General features: G+C 38.6%; 2 protein-coding genes across 4 annotated transcripts; both read left to right on the forward strand.

The window, feature by feature from the left end:
- Positions 1 to 5339: 5339 nt before the first annotated feature.
- Positions 5340 to 8298, forward strand: RB195_026084 (uncharacterized protein; the record flags this gene model as incomplete). The annotated part of the gene is made up of 10 exons (XM_064214487.1): positions 5340 to 5369; positions 5443 to 5529; positions 5921 to 6013; positions 6133 to 6190; positions 6248 to 6376; positions 6793 to 6852; positions 6930 to 6959; positions 7077 to 7142; positions 7369 to 7454; positions 7525 to 8298. 10 exons carry the CDS (start codon positions 5340 to 5342, stop codon positions 8296 to 8298), a joined length of 1413 nt encoding a protein of 470 aa, XP_064070368.1.
- Positions 8299 to 9511: 1213 nt separating this feature from the next.
- RB195_026085 (uncharacterized protein) lies at positions 9512 to 17014 on the forward strand (the record flags this gene model as incomplete). Of its 3 annotated transcripts, none has more annotated exons than XM_064214489.1 (7): positions 9768 to 9839; positions 10058 to 10115; positions 10193 to 10260; positions 11966 to 12037; positions 12103 to 12158; positions 15843 to 15917; positions 17011 to 17014. In XM_064214489.1, 7 exons carry the CDS (start codon positions 9768 to 9770, stop codon positions 17012 to 17014), a joined length of 405 nt encoding a protein of 134 aa, XP_064070370.1. The 3 variants fall into 3 exon arrangements, with proteins under 3 accessions (XP_064070369.1, XP_064070370.1, XP_064070371.1); XM_064214490.1 differs by lacking the exon at positions 9768 to 9839 and adding an exon at positions 9866 to 9919; XM_064214488.1 differs by lacking the exons at positions 15843 to 15917; positions 17011 to 17014 and adding an exon at positions 9512 to 9597 and having other exon boundaries at positions 9725 to 9839; positions 12103 to 12162.
- Between the last annotated feature and the right edge of the window lie 4 nt (positions 17015 to 17018).

Here is a 17018-nt window from a genome sequence, read left to right on the forward strand (position 1 = left end):
AAGGAAATCTAGATATTCCTTGGAAACCCTATCAGGGATGGGAGGGGAACAGCTGCAACGGAAACAAATTCAATCGTTATCCCACCAAGTGATACCTCTTATACGAGACTCAACATCAATCACCCTCTAACGAAAACTTTATTTAGTGCAAAATCTCTCAAGAATATGCATCGTCAATGGCTTCAGGAATAAATGATCTACGACGATAACTCAGATTATGGATTGCAGTAGAGCAAGGGCACTTTTCGTAGGAAAAAAAAGCTCTAATAGATGTGCATGTGATTCTAGTCTATTCATAGATTCTCCGCGTTATCTAGGCTTCCTGTAAAGTAGCAGCTATAAATTTAGAATGGTACATTACTTCAAACGTTTACTTTACAACTGCACGGAAAAAATTTTGTAAGAAATTTCGAAGAAAACTAGCGCGACATATTTCAAAGTGTTTTTCTTTTTTTTTTTGAAAAGGGTATTGAACGAAATCTTCCCAAAAAATTCAAAAAAATTGACCCCGACAAGAAAAGTATTTCTCTAAAATGAAGATTGTTTCTAAATGAACATAAAAGTAAGGTACAAACACCATATATTGTACAAATATATGCATACATAAGAAAGATACTACCGCACTTAAAAAAAGACTAATTTTGAGGAGATGAAAAGAGAAAATGTTCGGAACTAAAATGGGTAGAACTCGCCACGGTCTTTATAGGAGGTAAAACCTATGTGGGGAAAATTGATGAGGATTATAATGACCAGCAATGCACTTTCTGAAGCAACAGAGTGCATTATCGACTGCTTTTTATAAATTTTAAGGTAATTACACACGACTGGCAAGAAGACAGTCTGCAGAGTTAGATCGATAGCAAGTGGATGGAACAGAACGGCAACTACCTCATTAAAATTGTAAAAAAAAATTCTATAGAGTACAAAAGAATTAAAATCTGTCAATAGGTTTGGCGTTGGTTTAAGCAGAAATAATGTGTTGGTATTACAAAGATGGTGAAACGATATCAGAAATAATATATAAATTATAATTGGTATAGCAGCAAAAATCATCTACAAAATAAGTAACCATGTTCATAGAGAGACTTACTTGATTTTTGCAAAACAACCAAGTTTTTTAAAGATATAATTTGAGCAGCTGGTTCTTTTTTCTCTAATATAAACACTGAAAGAATGCTATTTTTGTGACTGCAAAAGCGTTTGAAGAAAGAATAGGAATATTTATAAAATAATTCCAAGAAACATCACTTATTGGTGAACGTTTACTTGGTGCAAAAAGTTAGAGATCACAAATGATCAATACCTGTAGATCAAATTATCCGCTCAAAACAAGTCTTTTTTGACAGCCAGTATGTTTTATCTTATCCAAAGCTTTCGAATATGAAACTTTGCAAATCTTTTACTAAGAGCTTGGGACAATGGTGATCCAGAGAAATACCATCAATGTAGCGTGCATTTCAAAAAAATTTCCAAACCAGAGAAGAAAATACCGGATTTGAGGTTAACTCAATCTCATTTTTCTATCTTCCTCAATTATGTGGTTTCATAACCTATTCATTTGGAAAATCTCGCTGCTGTTTTTTCGTTTCTGTAGCATCCTCGGCCAACTGATCCTCCCTATCGCTTTCGTGCATTTGTTGTTAATTAGAATTTAGAGAATTAATTTATTTCTTATCGAGACAAGTTTTTTTAGGTATGACGCAAAATTCAGCAAAAGCATCTCCTCTAATTTTCCACTTTCCAAAACAATAATATTCAATTCTTTTATCAGTTATTAGGAATGTGGAACGAGGTATGGACCAGATTTACGTTAATTTTAAAGCAGTACATAGGCAAACAGTGCCCCTAATCTGTAGCTGTGAATAGAGAAATAGCAGGTAAATCTTATTTACGATCATTTGGGCATGCTGAGTAATGAGGTACGCTGCTGATATATGATCACACGAAGCTTACGGGAGAAAGGATTTGTTTTTCTTTCTCACCATATGAAAAATATGTACATTGGACTGATTTTGGAGCAAACATGTGTTGCAGTAAGCTTTTTCGAGTATAAAGCTGCCTAAAGAAAACATACCACGATACGGACGATGTTAGGTACCATGAATAGATAGGACTAGTTGAAGTTTACGACTACAACTGCGACCACGCTCAATCCCTCATAAATATCCAAAAAACAGCGTGGGAAATGGCCTTGTTGCACCGAATCGCCTTACGAGGCACTGTAATAACGTACCACTTCAGCGAGAACCGGCTCAACACGCGTCGATTCTGCAACTTAGTGGCAGACGGTATTAGTCGCCTCTTGATTGTCCGCTCACTCGTGGCGCGTATGACTACTCTGGAAGACGTGGCACGTAGCACTTTATTAGGAGCCTCGTCTTGAGATTCGGTGCGACAAGACTCTCTTCCACACCGTTTTTTCGGATAACTACTGAAATTGAGCGTGATCGCATTGACACTGCTTAACTACAGTTCTAACCCTATCCATTCGTCGACAGATCGAAACAGCTCAAAATTTGTACAATGCTACCTTAAAAAATCCTCGCCTTATCATGACGTCAGCAGAGACTGATCTCCATCTCCATTGATAGAAAGTTGAGAGTAGAGTTACAATTAATTAACGGCAATTTTGAACAATTCAAACCCTTCTAATAGGTGTATAGCAGGTATGAAAAAAAGATGTAGATCAGAAATCTTTGCGGTCAATCGTGGAAATTCTGAGACTTTGTTGAGGGTCGAGGTTGAGCCGCTGTCAGTAGCGATCAGCCAATTTTTGCCGGTACTTCTTGTCCTGCACTCAGACGGACGATCTACCCGTACTTGCGACCAAAAAAGGGAAACAATAAACGAAGAAAATGTTGTTGCCATCAACAGATCCCAGTTTACTCGAACGTTCGAATATGTGATAGCTGATAACATTCGAATACAGTCTTGTGTTCACAGCCAACATTACATATACGTACTTGTGTTGGTATTCGAGGAGGCGTCTGAATAACATGGGATAACTCTTCACTGTTCCACATTTACTGTCCCAAACTGGGTACTCGTTACACTCCCCAGTTTTCCATCTATAATCTTCAAAAAGAAAAATCAATCACTTTTAAAGCATGGATTCACTTTCGCTATCTCGCAATCTATGCCTTGAACTTCTATATTGCCTATGGCAGATCCCATCGCAATTTTGTGATATATTTGCCTTTAAGCCTCTTCCATGGTTTATTGAGTGCGAAAGCGCGGATTGCGAACTCTCCAGCCGCGAGGAGCGGTGTGTACGCCCCCTTCTTGCCGCCCGCGAAGCGATCTGTGGATCTCGCGGGCGGCAAGTAATGTGAGGACATCGCGCCGCCCGCGAGCTCCATACGTCGCTTCGCGGGCGAGTTCACCCCGTTGCGGGTTTGTCGCTTGGGATTTCAGCGCTTGGGGAAAATTATGAATAAGGTTTTTTGCATATGCCGGCAAGTGTGGACATCCGCGGTTTATTTGCTGCTTGCCGGAGGAACACATTCGAGAAGGAGAATTTTTGACTCGTCTTTCGCTTTCTTCTGTCCTCTCTAGTTATATGAGTGACATGTCTTCCGTCATCTTCACTTCGTCCCAGTACTGAAGAAGCGTCTGCGTAAACTCCCAGTCGTAAAGGTTAGAAATTAGAATGAAATCCTATGAATTTTTAGTAATCCTGGACAAATCTTCTAAAGTTTTCTTTATCAACTCTTGTAAAGTTTTCTTTATTTGGCAGAAGAGAAGAGCACGTAGGCCGCTGCCTGGTGACCTTCGTACTCACTCACAATGCTTCTACATCGTATTTATATAGTTTTAATCTCCTTATTACTGTAAGGCATGCGTACAATTATGTAGTGTGTGGATATAAGTATAAACATGTTACTTTTTTTCGGTACTGATTCTCTTTTTTTCATTTGTTAAACAAAACTCTTTTTTCACGGTTGTTTTAGAATCAACAATGAAAAGTATCTTTCAGTGTTGCAAACAAAAACAATACGCGTTTTTCTCCATTTATTTATCTGCTTTTGCAAATTTTGAAGAACTTTGTCTCTTTTTGATAACTTAGGGAATAGTGTAGAAATTCCAATTATACACAATTTTTAGCGAAACTTGTCTGATGAAACTACCAAAACAAGTTAGTTCAAAGTGACAAGTAAAACTTTCCCGCATTCTAGCCTTTGAGAAAGTTTTTTTTTTAATCAAAATTATGAATAAGATAGATTCTATGCAACCAAAACAGTGGGATTTGATTCGAACGTCTCAAAATAATTTTTGTGGTTCTGGAACTTTTAAGCATAGTTTCTATTATATTTCGACATTAAAATCTCGTTACTAGCGAAATGATCAAGTTACACTATCATTACTCTACAAAACACCTTTTTCTAACAGTTCAATCCTCCGAAAAGTTGTGGAACTCTTTGGACCTCCTCGGAGCTGTGTGGGTCCTGAAAAGATGATTGGTTACCGTGAGTCGCCTGCGCAGATTTTTCTCATCTCATGTTTCCAAGATTTTTTTGCTGAGATTTCAGATAGCACGTTGTGTCCATATGATGTATTGTCTGCGTTAACTTCAAAGTAGTAACCTTTTTGGTTTTTTTCTGTTATGTGTTGTTTTTGTTTTTTCTTCCTAGGATTCTCATCGTCCTTCTTTTGTAGAGGTGATCCTAATTAACGGTAGACTATTACATTATTGTGTGCCAGCCGTTATTACTGTTTGCACGAAACGTCTGTCTCTTATCGTGTTTCTATTCCAGTGGTTCCAATAAATTCGGAAGAAGGAATTATAACACTACACTTTGAATCATTTGAAAATTGGGGGCCTTAATTTTTGTTGGGTGTATTTCCTCGACTGTACTTCATTCTGGTAAATACTGTCGAAACTAATCACACTTTGGATTCTATCCGAAATTGTTTTCAATGTGCGTTCAAAGAAGACGCTCATTCTTCGAAGTGCCATCTGATACTCCTTTGTTGTTTCCTAGACGTTTATTGTGAGGTGAATTCGCAGTTAGTAGCAGAGTTTTTCTTGACTTTCGAAGTGATTTTATGATTTCTCATTATTCACATTCATCATTCATTCTCATTATATTATCTTGTATGTTTTCACTCAAAGGCACTTTTTGAAATGTTGTGATCTGACACTGTACTGTCACTTACTTCTTAGAATCATTGTAACCGAGTAAGCTTGCGGTCCCATAATTTTTGTTCTTCCTTTAAATTCTTATGAGCGATTTGAAGATTTACTTGCATACGACTGTACTAAATGATGTTTACAGTGATACATACAGTACATTCGAACCTACACCGGTCACACCATAAAAATCTGCGAGTTACGAGCAATGAGACTCATAACAGCGTCATCGTATGTGGTCAGTTCATTTCAATTTTTTTAAGACTTTCTAGGGCACAGCTATGAAACTGATTTCAAATGTGTCGTTTTAGATGCTTGTGTTCAGTACCATCATAGGTTACTGCAATGAAACTCATGTTCGCCAATGTCCTTTCTGCAGGGATGAGCTAGTGTGGGAGGTTAGTTTCCAAGTTAATCCTGTGGTGAAAAGAAACTGGTTACTAGCTAGTTACTGTCATAACAGTAGTTGTTTTATCATATTGCTTTCAACATGCTTACATCAACTTGTTTAGCTAATTTTTTTTTGAGTGAATTGAGTGCATGATTTGCACTCATTCTTCTTCCCACAAAATCCTCACTAAATTCTATTACTGCATAGAGGGAAAATTGGCAGTTGATACAGATAATACCAGATTTGTGTTGGGAGTTCCAGCTCGCTTTCAGAAACCGGGAGAATTACGATGTGTCACTTCTTTCCTCTTGATAATTTTCGAATTTTCGAAGCATGCTGATTTATAAAAATAAAATTAAAATACTGGTAATCCTTCTTGATATTTTCTCTCCTTTTAGAAAAGACTTCAGTTTCCTGGTTTGCACCAGGCAGCGAATGACGAGCCACTCTCTCAGCAACCCTGTCTTCACACCAACGACACTTTCATCAAGGTGATTCTTTTTTTGCTTTTTGGTCGTTTGAGCAGATCATGCTGTCAAATGTAGGAAGTTACTCGGTACTTAGGTACTCGTAACAAATCACATACTTTATTCTTAAGATAAATTTCCAGAAAAATTGTGATTTTGCTTGCTTGGAAGTAGAATTTCACCCACATCATGCAAAAAACCGTAAGCATCTCCTGTTACACATATTCTGAACATCGTTTATTCTCTACTTTATTCTAGTTTATTACTACCGTGATTGCTCCGAAGGACTTCTCCAAAAAGAACTCTGTGCAAATTGTTATCCTAACCTGACGCAGGATCTGACCAATGTGACTATCAACAAATCAGTGTTTACGTTTGATGAGTTCGGTGAGTCAAATCTTGATTGTAAAACCGTTCTCCTTTCTGAATGTAAAGGTTGGCTTTTTTTTTCTGACTGACCGATATTGATCTACAATTCATCAATTCGATGTGAGTACATGGACAGAGGCGTACATTCTTCATATTCATTGAATCATTCTATTTATCTGTTCATTGATTGAAACTACTCTTAAAGAAAGGATGAGATGTGTTTTTCCAGACCGATCTAAAATCTCTATTCTCTTAAGCACTTAAACAGGTACACTCCCTTAAAGAAGATACTCTTTTTTTCTTATTACGTAATTAGTTCCTTATCAAAAAACGTTAACGAGTATCATTTTGATCTGCAACTGGAAAGAAAGAAAGTGTTTTGTTTCCAAAATATTCTCTTGATCTGCATAATTTCTATCCTTAATCGTTTCTAGGCGACAAATGGACGTTCAGATTCTGTGCGGGATCAGATTGTTTCCACCACAAGCATGTAGGTCAGTGATCACAACGAAATCTCATAAGTTTTTTTTTTCTATACACCTATGTGTATATGAAACACTTATATTTTTAGATGACGTTGCACGCCCCAGAATTGAAGGAGGTAATGTTTCTTGTAGACATTAATTAATCTTTTTTTTTCTCTTTTCACTTCTGTTTCAACCGTGGAATTTTCTGCGTATTTGTTTCAAAAGCAGATGTATTCATTTCTATTTTGAAGATATTCGGTCAGCCGTCGGACGAGTTCTTTTGGTGATTTTCGCAGCTCTGGTTATGCTCGTCATTAGTAAGTTCCTGCTTGGCATAATGGGCCTCCGAAGAAATGTGTGCGCACTTTGACAGTTGATATCTCTTTTTCCTGTTTTGGAGATCTAATGGATTTGGAATAAGGCTGAAATCAGACTAAGTCTAGAGAGAAGAATTGTTTTGATCATTCAAAGTGTGCACGCATTTTTAAGACACCCTGTAACACTTGAAAATCATAGACCACTCTAACAACGTATACATTTCAGTTAGAGTTCTGTGCATTTCCAAGAAAATTTCTCAGAGAATGAGGATGGATGATCTTTCTATCGATGGTCGTATGATTGGAAACCAAGTGAGATCCTAGACAAATTTGCATATGATAATTTCCATCATTTCACTTCTCACATTACTTCTTTTTCCAGCCTAACAAAGTTTTTCTCTATTCGCCCACCCCTTCGGAGAAGACAAATTCAGGATCGAACGGTCTTGCCAGCGAAGAGTCGAACGCATCGTTAACATTGGCACCGACTGAGCAATCCGTTCATTTTCGCAGATTTTCCAGTGGTCCGGAATGTGTTAGCGCTGTCATTGAGCATTCTATGAGGTCCGACAGCCCAAGTGCTATCACTTCCGGCCAACTTGCGGATGAAAGTGCCCAGAACTCTCCTGTACTTGTGGGGCAAAATGCTCAGAATGAGACGAGTGAAAGTGACAGCGCTGTGGCTTCGAGCGAATCGGTAACGGCGAATCCCCCAAGCTTTATTTCTGTACAATCTCTTAGTGAAGGGTCTGCTGCTAGGCGTAATAATCCTACAAGTCTATTCCATAAGGTAAAAGAAAACAATGTGAAAAGTCCTGAGAGTGAGCATAGTAATGTTGCGGGTTGTTTGGATCCTCTGCTTTTGGATGAGGAGTTGACTGAGGGCTCTCCAGTGAAGTCGGAAACTGATACGTTGGAGAACGACAACGAAGAGACAGTTACTGAGTCCACAGCTCCTCTTTCGACCGACGACGACAATCCGACTGAGTTCCATGACTCTGTATCGAACGTAGAGGAAGCCGAGGGATCAGCGACATCAGATGATGGAGACACCTTCGAACCAACGCAGTCGAGCTCGTCGCTATCGTACAGCGAAATTGCAGCGAACCCTGGACATCACCTGCTGCACCGCAAGCGCTCTGAGGACGGAAAGTAGAATCTTGAAGAGTTGATTTCTGTGAATTTTTTTTCTGAACAGGCAGTCTCGATTCATTATCCGTTTAGCGTATGTGAATGTTTTTTCTTTTGTTTAAATTAGTTATTTAGCCAGTAATAGCGTATTATCGTTTATTTGTGTAAGACATATAATGAGCTGCCTTGTTTCTCTGTTGCCTTTTTTGTTCTGTTGTTTGGTATGGAATAAAGTGTAGCTGTAGGGAAAGTCTTTTCTTCAATTTGTTTTCCTTTGGTCTATTTGCCAACATAAGAAGTTTCTGATTCGTTTGATCTTTTTTCTTCAACCATTTCAACATCACTATCAATGATCTATGTGCGTCTACCCCAATAATTCCTAATTTCGACAAACTCGTACACAAACCTACAAATTTAGACCCGGAAATTAGTCGTCCCTATCTATTCGTTTCTACCTGTGATTTTAGTCACGAGACTTGAACCATCTTCAAGGATGTCGATTGTCTGAAAAATTCAGGTGAGTGCTCCTAATTTAACGACCGGTTACGTGCCTGAGAATAAGCATTGTCGGTCAAAACGACACGAACCTCAGTGCAGTTACGTAAACGGCTGCGCTCGAAGAAGTGCGGTGAAGCTATCGGTTGGGATCGTGGTGGGACCATCGCGAAATGCAACGATGTGTGGTGCTCTATAATTGTCACCCTGCTATAGAACTAGGTTGCACGACCTACAAAAGAGAAATGAGCTCTGTAGAGTCCTGAAATACGTTCCTTGTAGAATCTTCTGGTAATGTCGAGAATAAAGTTAGAAGTATTATTTTCGCTCTATCTAGTAGTAGAATAACTTTGTAAAGTAAACTGATACATACGTAGCAACCTGATGCAACTCTGTTTATGGATTATTCATCATTTGTTAGTTACATTCCAAGTGTTTTTCATCTCTTAATGTAGGAACCTCAGTACATGTCCAGCAGTGTCGATGTTCTTCTTGGTACTATATACTGCTGCTATAGCTAGATACTTGGACGCTTTCATTTTCTTTTGCCACTATGCATTATTATCGCCTTTCTCCTCCATAAACATTACTTCATAATAATAATAATAATAATAGTGATAATAATAATGGCAATGGATACTCATTTGTAATAGCATTCTATAAAGTACAGTTAATTCCAACTACATCGATACCTAACCGTTTCACCTATGAACAATAATTTCGTTGAGTTTTAGTTTTCACGAATGCTCAAGGTCTTCAGCTGCGGCATGCCAGAAAACAGTGAAAAAAATGTGTGGGAAATTCAGACTCTACGGAAGGACTCCTTGCTGTGAGTAGCAGCTGAAGTGCAGTTTGTTTAAATTCATCAAAAAGATAAATTCTTAATTATGAAGGGGAAATGGAATTGAAAGGACTTTGTAATATGTATAGTAATTCATATTTCTTTGTTTGTTCAGGGATTTCACCAATGCTTCATCTTTGGACTTTTTAATATTGTTTATGAATACTCTTTGTTCACATTGCCTAACCGAACATGCTGCCATAAGGAAAGGAAACTATGCGATCGATACGGTATGTAGGGTGTTGATAACCTAGGAATGTGTCAAGTAATATCTGGAGGTATCGCTCCCAGTGGAATGGGTTACTCAGAGGTTAGCGATGGCTGACTACTTTTATTCCAGATATATCTATCGCACCTCACACGTTAGCTAACTTTCTTCTATCCAACTATTCGGCTTTCTTTTTTTTGCATAGGAATTGACCGTTCTAAGAAAAAAGAAGTGTTGCAGGTGAAACTAGTAACTAGAAGTATGTTTGGCGGAGTGATCGATAAGATTTCGTATCGTGGTAAGTTTTAGTTAAATAATGAATGAGGATCCGAAATATTGCAGACTTCTTATCCATCACACTGTTTTCATTTCTAGTGCGTAATTCGGCCCTTAACCCTTGGAGGAACTCCAGGACCGTCCCACCTACTCCGAAGAACAGCGTGGTAAGGGTTGTTTGGATATAAACCATTATTTTTATACCTTTTGACAAAGTTTGTAATTTAGTTCTAAATGGGAGGGGTCTTTTTTGGCTTAAAGTTTGTTATGACAAAGAATAGGCCAAAATTAAGGGAAATTAGAACCATTATAATAGCAACGAATTGCTCAAATAATCGGAATTATTGGAAGACCGGTACGGTGTTCTCGCAGCAGCAAAATCGATAAGTCGAGAAATCGTCGTGGTGATATGCGCCATCATGATCGTCTCGTGCTTTGAAAACAATATCCACAGTAAAATCGTAAGGATTTGAATCAGCTACGATCTGTGCTACATGTACGTGTTATGGGAATGTGAATTAATCCTGAAAAAACCTTTTCAGTTTATTTAAATTTTGGTTAAAAATACACAACAGGTCAAAGCAGATCAAAACAGGTTTACGTCGCAACTTCATCACGACACGTTCTCCAAGCTCACGTGTATTGATCAGTATAAGTGGTGAAGACCTGTGTGCTGACCTATCTGGTTAACTTGAAAGTGATCTACACTACTCACAGTTTGACGGTCATTCCCTGAATTTGTAATTATGTATAAGGAATCTGTTATTGATGTTTCTTCTCACTTTCCTAAAACTGTCAGAATCCACAAGAATTCCAAAAAAGAACATGATTTCCGTTGAGAAGTCCTTTAATGAAGTTCGTCTATCAGCAATCGAAATGAATTGATGATCACCCACAATAGTAAACTTCGTAGCCAATGATGAGGAAAGTTGATGTAAGAGATGGTGGAATATCCTGTATGGGTCCTAAAGAATAGGAAAAAATTACTATGGTCCGGACTAAAGATGCTAAGGTGTGTGAAGCTACTAAAGGGGTCCATAAATTTAACATTGATCTTGGAGGATCCATGACATGTAAGAGCTACTAAAGTGTTGTATGGATTGACGTCAATACACGAGGCACATTGCGTCGGTGTTCCAATTATTTCAAAGGATAGCAACGTGTCCGTGCTCAGCAATAATTTTCATGGATATCAGAGAGGATATACAGGTGTATATATACATATATACATATAGACATATAGAGAGATGAAGAGATAGAGAGGGAGAGAGAAGATGTGACTGGCTCATTCTACTGCAACAGTGTGTAGTTGTGCCTTCTTAGGAGTGGAATAATCTCGTTCCTCAATGCGCAGTAATAGGTCCTGCCTGATCTAAAATCGATATAGATCTCCGAATGAGGCACCCAAAAGTTCAGTGCAGGCGTGTATTTGGATTTTGTGGTCTTGCTGCAGCTGAACCTTATAATACGTTGTATGCCTTTTTTTAAACATAAGATGAGGTATTATAACCGTCACCTATTCTTGGTACGATGCTCTGTGCGTTTGTCTAGAATAGGACCGGAGGCGAACAGAATGTTGGTAAATTAGGATAAATCCTTGAGTTGCTTCCGATTTTCGCCTCTATCCTGTGGCACAATTCTTTGTAGTTTTCGTAGAGCTAGCTCATCTTTCGACGAAGAATTTCTAGCCATGAATTCATTATATAGAGAGACTAAACGTTTCATCATTTTAATTTTATCTTCATTTTTAAAGCGAAACTTCTTAGACAGTTCCAATTTCTACAGTAATTCCAATTTTCCTTACACTTGATACGTCCACTTCACACCACTTTGCAAACCACAGACATGTGGCCTAAAGGGGATTCTTTTCAGGAGAACCTCATGGAGCTTGCAAAGGGCGATTCAAATACAATATTACCTCGTGATTGTCCCGTGCAAACTGAGGTGAGTTTTATGTCTACATATAAATTAAAGATGACATTTTATTCGTTTTAACCACTGCAATCCAGAAGAGAGTATACAAGCGTTCGGATCCGATAGACATCGTCTATCCTAAGGCAACCTGGTGAAATGAGATAGTAATCGGCACTAATATGTCACTTACATTATCCTGGTGATTTTTTTGTATATCCGTCACGTATATTAACAATATTGATCTCACATCGAGTATCTCGTTTGATATATGCAATCCTTTCTATTTTGTTGAATATTTGCTTATTTTGATTGTATCTCGTTGTTTTTATTACCCTGTTCCATTTCTGTTACCCCATTTATCTTCGTATAATTATTATGTGAAATAATAAAAGAGATATGTCTTTGTGCATTTTGTTCACATGTTGAAATTTGAACAGAACCACCCGTGTAGATACCATATGGAGATTTCTGCAACTTGACACATTTTTTCGATCATATTGGTGTTCGTATGATGTAATAGATTAAGGCAAGTTGAAAAAAGTTCGGAATAAGAAGGATTTCGAATCAGAACAGCTACAGATCAAACGACACGTAGCAGCAACAAAATATAATGGAGTTAAGGGAACGTCTTCAGAACATCATTTCTTAGAAAGAAGATTTGAATCGGCGTAGTTCGAGTAGAACTTGCACATCATCCGTGACCGTAATCCCACCTCCCGTCGTCTCGTTTGTGTTGCGGCCACTCCCTTCCAGCCTAGTAACGGTAAATACCGTCTGCCTGAGCGCGTATGTATCATTCTACAGAAAGAGGATAGTTAGATTATGCAACTTTTTATCAAGTTATATAAATTATCATTTCATCAAGAGATTTTCCGAATTCTCTGAGCCCTCATATTCACTTTTCATTTGTTGACTGGTTTCTTCTGCGATCACACTTGTAGTAGTGACAGAAATATAAAATAAAGAATAGATAAGATCATTTATTTTGAAATGAAACTAATACAAGTCCTAACATAGAGAATAATATGTAAGAGGGAGCTTCACTCGGACCTAGCGATGAACGTTACTAACGAGGGTCCCCTCTCGATCTAAACCGCGCCCGCTCGGGTGCAGCCGCTTGCACAACGGCACCGAAGTTCAGGTCGTTTTTACCGGAGTGTAACTAACATTTAATTCTAGTGCTGTACCCTAAGGTGTTTTGTTAAATAGGAATTCAAGAATTTTGTCCAAGTCAGCTCGCAGGCTACATCTCCAGATGGCGTGCAGGTAGCTAAGCTCGAAACAAAAGTCGTATACCAGCCTTCAGGCGCAGATCGACTGGGATCGCTCGAAATGCACAGTAGAAAGGAAAAGATTGAAAGAATCCACAGAATATTTCCGCAGATCCTAGGTGGCGTGGAGGGCAGTCACCAAATTAGTATTCCTGGGGAGCACACTTACTATACAGTGTCTCTCGAAAACTCAAAGTTAGGGAAACGTAATCCTCGTAGAGGTGACAAAAATATACCTTCTTAGAGAACAGGGCTGAACCAAAATAATGCTGCATCAGGTGAAGCAAAATGATGAAAACTGGCCGATTTTATGCTTTGGCTGAAGTAGCAGGGCCTAAAAGAGATTGGAAAGAATAGGATCCTTGGTGAACGAAGGCCCACTGTAATGAGGAAGAACAGCACGACTGAGGAGAAAAAAAACTTAAACTGACAAAGTCTTGTTCTGAATATTTGGTCTCGTTGCTGATTGCGGCTATGCCCGTCACCGCACTGTAGCAGTCACGACAACTATCCCAGACAATCAACCTTTTCTATTCAAAGATTAATTTGAACCATGTTTTGTTAATTAAATATCTATGTGTAAGAACACCCATGTGCAGCCATCTCCTTGCCAATCATTCGCATTCTGGATGTGTCCATGCTGGCATACAATGCTGCGCGGACCAATCACAGGCTTCTGCGCGACCACACAGAAAGCTCGACGCCCTTCGTGCGGTCGTGAAGTTCCTTCGTTCATTTAGTTGTTTTCGTCGATGTTCTTTTCTTTATCCTCGTTTTCTACGTCTGCACTCTTGAGTTTTTCTTACTGTTCACTGTTTTTACTTCTTACTGTTCAGTTGTTTTGCACTGTGTTTGAGGTCCTGGCTTCTCCGGCATCGGCATTTTTGTCGTTGCTGTCTACACTGACAAACTTATTTTTTTTTGGAACTTATTTTTTGAAAAGAGTATATCAAAACAAAGTGATTTCAGTTTATGTTTCAGTTTTGCAAAATCATGCAGTAACAGTATGGCATTCCAAAAATAGATTACGTTCGGTTGTAGTTTGCATGTGTAGTTTTCATTTCAACTCTCCACATGTGAAAAGTATTACTATTCTTTTTTAATGAGGTCAATTGTATATAGTGGTATAAATAAATAGTGTAATAAATAAATAATAACAAAATAGTGCTGCCTCTGTTCTAAGGAGAACGATAGAAACCGACAGATTTTAGTTCTCGGATAAAATAGCAAGGCCTATGTGAGACTGGAAAGAGTAGGAGTTATCCTTGTTTTCTGATAATGAGACGGGTATTATTTGAGTGATAGAGAAGGCCCATTGTTCTTGAGAAAGTAGAAAAGAACTGAGGAGAAAAAAAGAACTTAAGTTGGTAAAGTTTAGTTCTGAAGATTAGCAAGATTCCGAACATTTATTCTCGGTGCTGATTGTAGCTATGCCCGTCACCACACCTTCGCAGACACGACCACCATCCAGGACAGTTAATTTATTTTAGTCATTTTCTATTTCTTAATAGCTGTTTATAAGTACACCCATGTGCAGTCATCTTCCTGTCAAATGTTCGCTCCGCATGTGTTCACAAGCGTATAGGAATCGCAGCTTAGGCAAGTTCCAAAACCTAAGATAACGCCTTGCTTGTAGGTTAACGTGTTTTAACATGTGCTTACCTGGATGCGCTGGAGAGACGCCTGATGTGTACATGTGAAGTTCTTACCTGTTATCTCCCAAACAAGTAAGAACGTGTTATAACTTGTAAGCCTGCGACCAAGCCATTATTTGAGGTTGCAAAACATTCGCAAGGTGCGAGTTCTATTCTTCTTCCAAGTGTTCACTATAATCTGTTACTTAATATCTATGTGTAAGAACACCCATGTGCAGCCATCTCTCTCTGCCAATCATTCGCATTCTGGATTTGTCCACGCTGGCATACAATGCTGCGCGGACCAATCATAGGCTTCTGCACGCCCACAGAGAAAGCTCGGCGCCCTCCGTGCGGTCGTGAAGTTCCTTCGTTCATTTAGTTGTTTTCGTCGATGTTTTTTTCTTTATCCTCGTTTTCTACGTCTGTTCTCGTGAGTTTTTCTTACTGTTTAGTTGTTTTCCACTGCGTCTGAGGTGCCGGCTTATCCGGCATCACTTTTATCGCTGCTGTCAACAGTGAGGAACTGAGTTCATGAGAATAGTGTATCAAAACAAAGCGATTTCAATTTATTATTCGCAAAATCGACTTGCCACGATGTGATTTTCTCGAAATAAAACACCGTTGTAGTGTAGTTTTCATATTTCTCAGATATATTTCTTCGTTTGAAGACTTCTACTCTCCACGTGATGAGGGTAATACAATATCTTCTTTGTAGAGTAAGCTGCGCATTTACAAACAAATCGTTCACTGCGTAGTTTCGGTTCTACAAGCGTACCCATCTTCCAGTCACTGGAAATGTTCACGCTGCGGTTCACCATTCATAGGCTGGCCTGACGCCTTACGCGTGGGCGGCTGGTCCTTCCGTTTATCCTTGCTTGAAGACTTCAAGTCTCCACACGTGTCGAGTAATTTTATGCTTTTTTGCAGGGTTGGCACCGTGTATCCAAGAAGAGCATTCACCGCGTTGTTTCAGTCACTGTTTCGAAACGATTCTGAGACGGAGTAAGGGAATTTCACTTACCATTGTTAATTTATTCTTTTTTCGCAGTACTTGTCTAGATGTACCACACTTCTTTTGTAATCACCTGTTGGGTTTGTAAAACCTAACAACTTGCATTGATTACGGCAACTTTTTTTAAAATTCGAATTGTCACTTCCTCTTTTTCCTCATCATTGCATGCTTTATGGTGAGTCTTGATGTTGCTTCTGTGCTGTTCACGAGCGATTCCAGATTTGAATTCTTTTCCCATTTATTCTCAAGCTTTATGAAACTTTTTGCAAGTATTTTTATCCGCGATGTGCTGCAGGGAGTCATCTGGCGCTGGGTGTTCCTCTTAGAAAGGTTGGACGCGTGAGACTTGTGAAGAATCTACTGTAACTTTTAATACACAAATAGAGCTAACAAATTCTTGGTGGTTTTGCGCGATTTACTATTGTAAAGGTGCTACTTCACGCATGGGAAAAGTTGAAGTACCTTCTCCAAGATCGGCACATCTAAACTTTGATGTTTTAATTATTTTTGAAACGAGATGAATGGGACAGCCTTGTGCATGAGTTTTCCTTGCAACTCTTCTAAATTGCATCGGTGTACATAGTTTTGCTAACTTTTAAATTACAACTACTGTATCACTTCTAGATTGCTCTGTTCCAAATTGTTTTTACCAGAAATTAAAGTATGGTATTCTAGAATCAATCCAAGTATTGTTTTAAAATTGGATATGTGGCACAGTATGACATAAGCTCACTAAGCTGGGCTGGAGAGAATTGAAATTAGAGTCGAAGACATTTACAGTATTTAATTAAATCGGAAAGGACTTGGATCTTTCTTCTCAAAATTCTCGAGAATTCGAAATCTTGGAAGATGTAATACATTTTCACCTGGGATTGAATTTCGGATGAAAATGAAGGGAGATAACTAAAGCTGTGAACACTTCATGTCGTATTAAAATCTACGTTTCTCTTTGGGACTTTGCAAATGTGCACAACTTTTATCTCACACTTGATATTTCCTTTCTTTATTTCGCGTTCGGTCTTTCCTTCTTATTAAAATCATTTTGCGAAGCGGTTGCTGTAAACTAATTCTGGATTTTTTCAGCTAAATAT

The sequence above is a fragment of the Necator americanus genome, chromosome X (genome assembly GCF_031761385.1).
Source record: "Necator americanus strain Aroian chromosome X, whole genome shotgun sequence".
In the NCBI taxonomy this organism is placed as follows: Eukaryota; Metazoa; Nematoda; class Chromadorea; order Rhabditida; family Ancylostomatidae; genus Necator; species Necator americanus.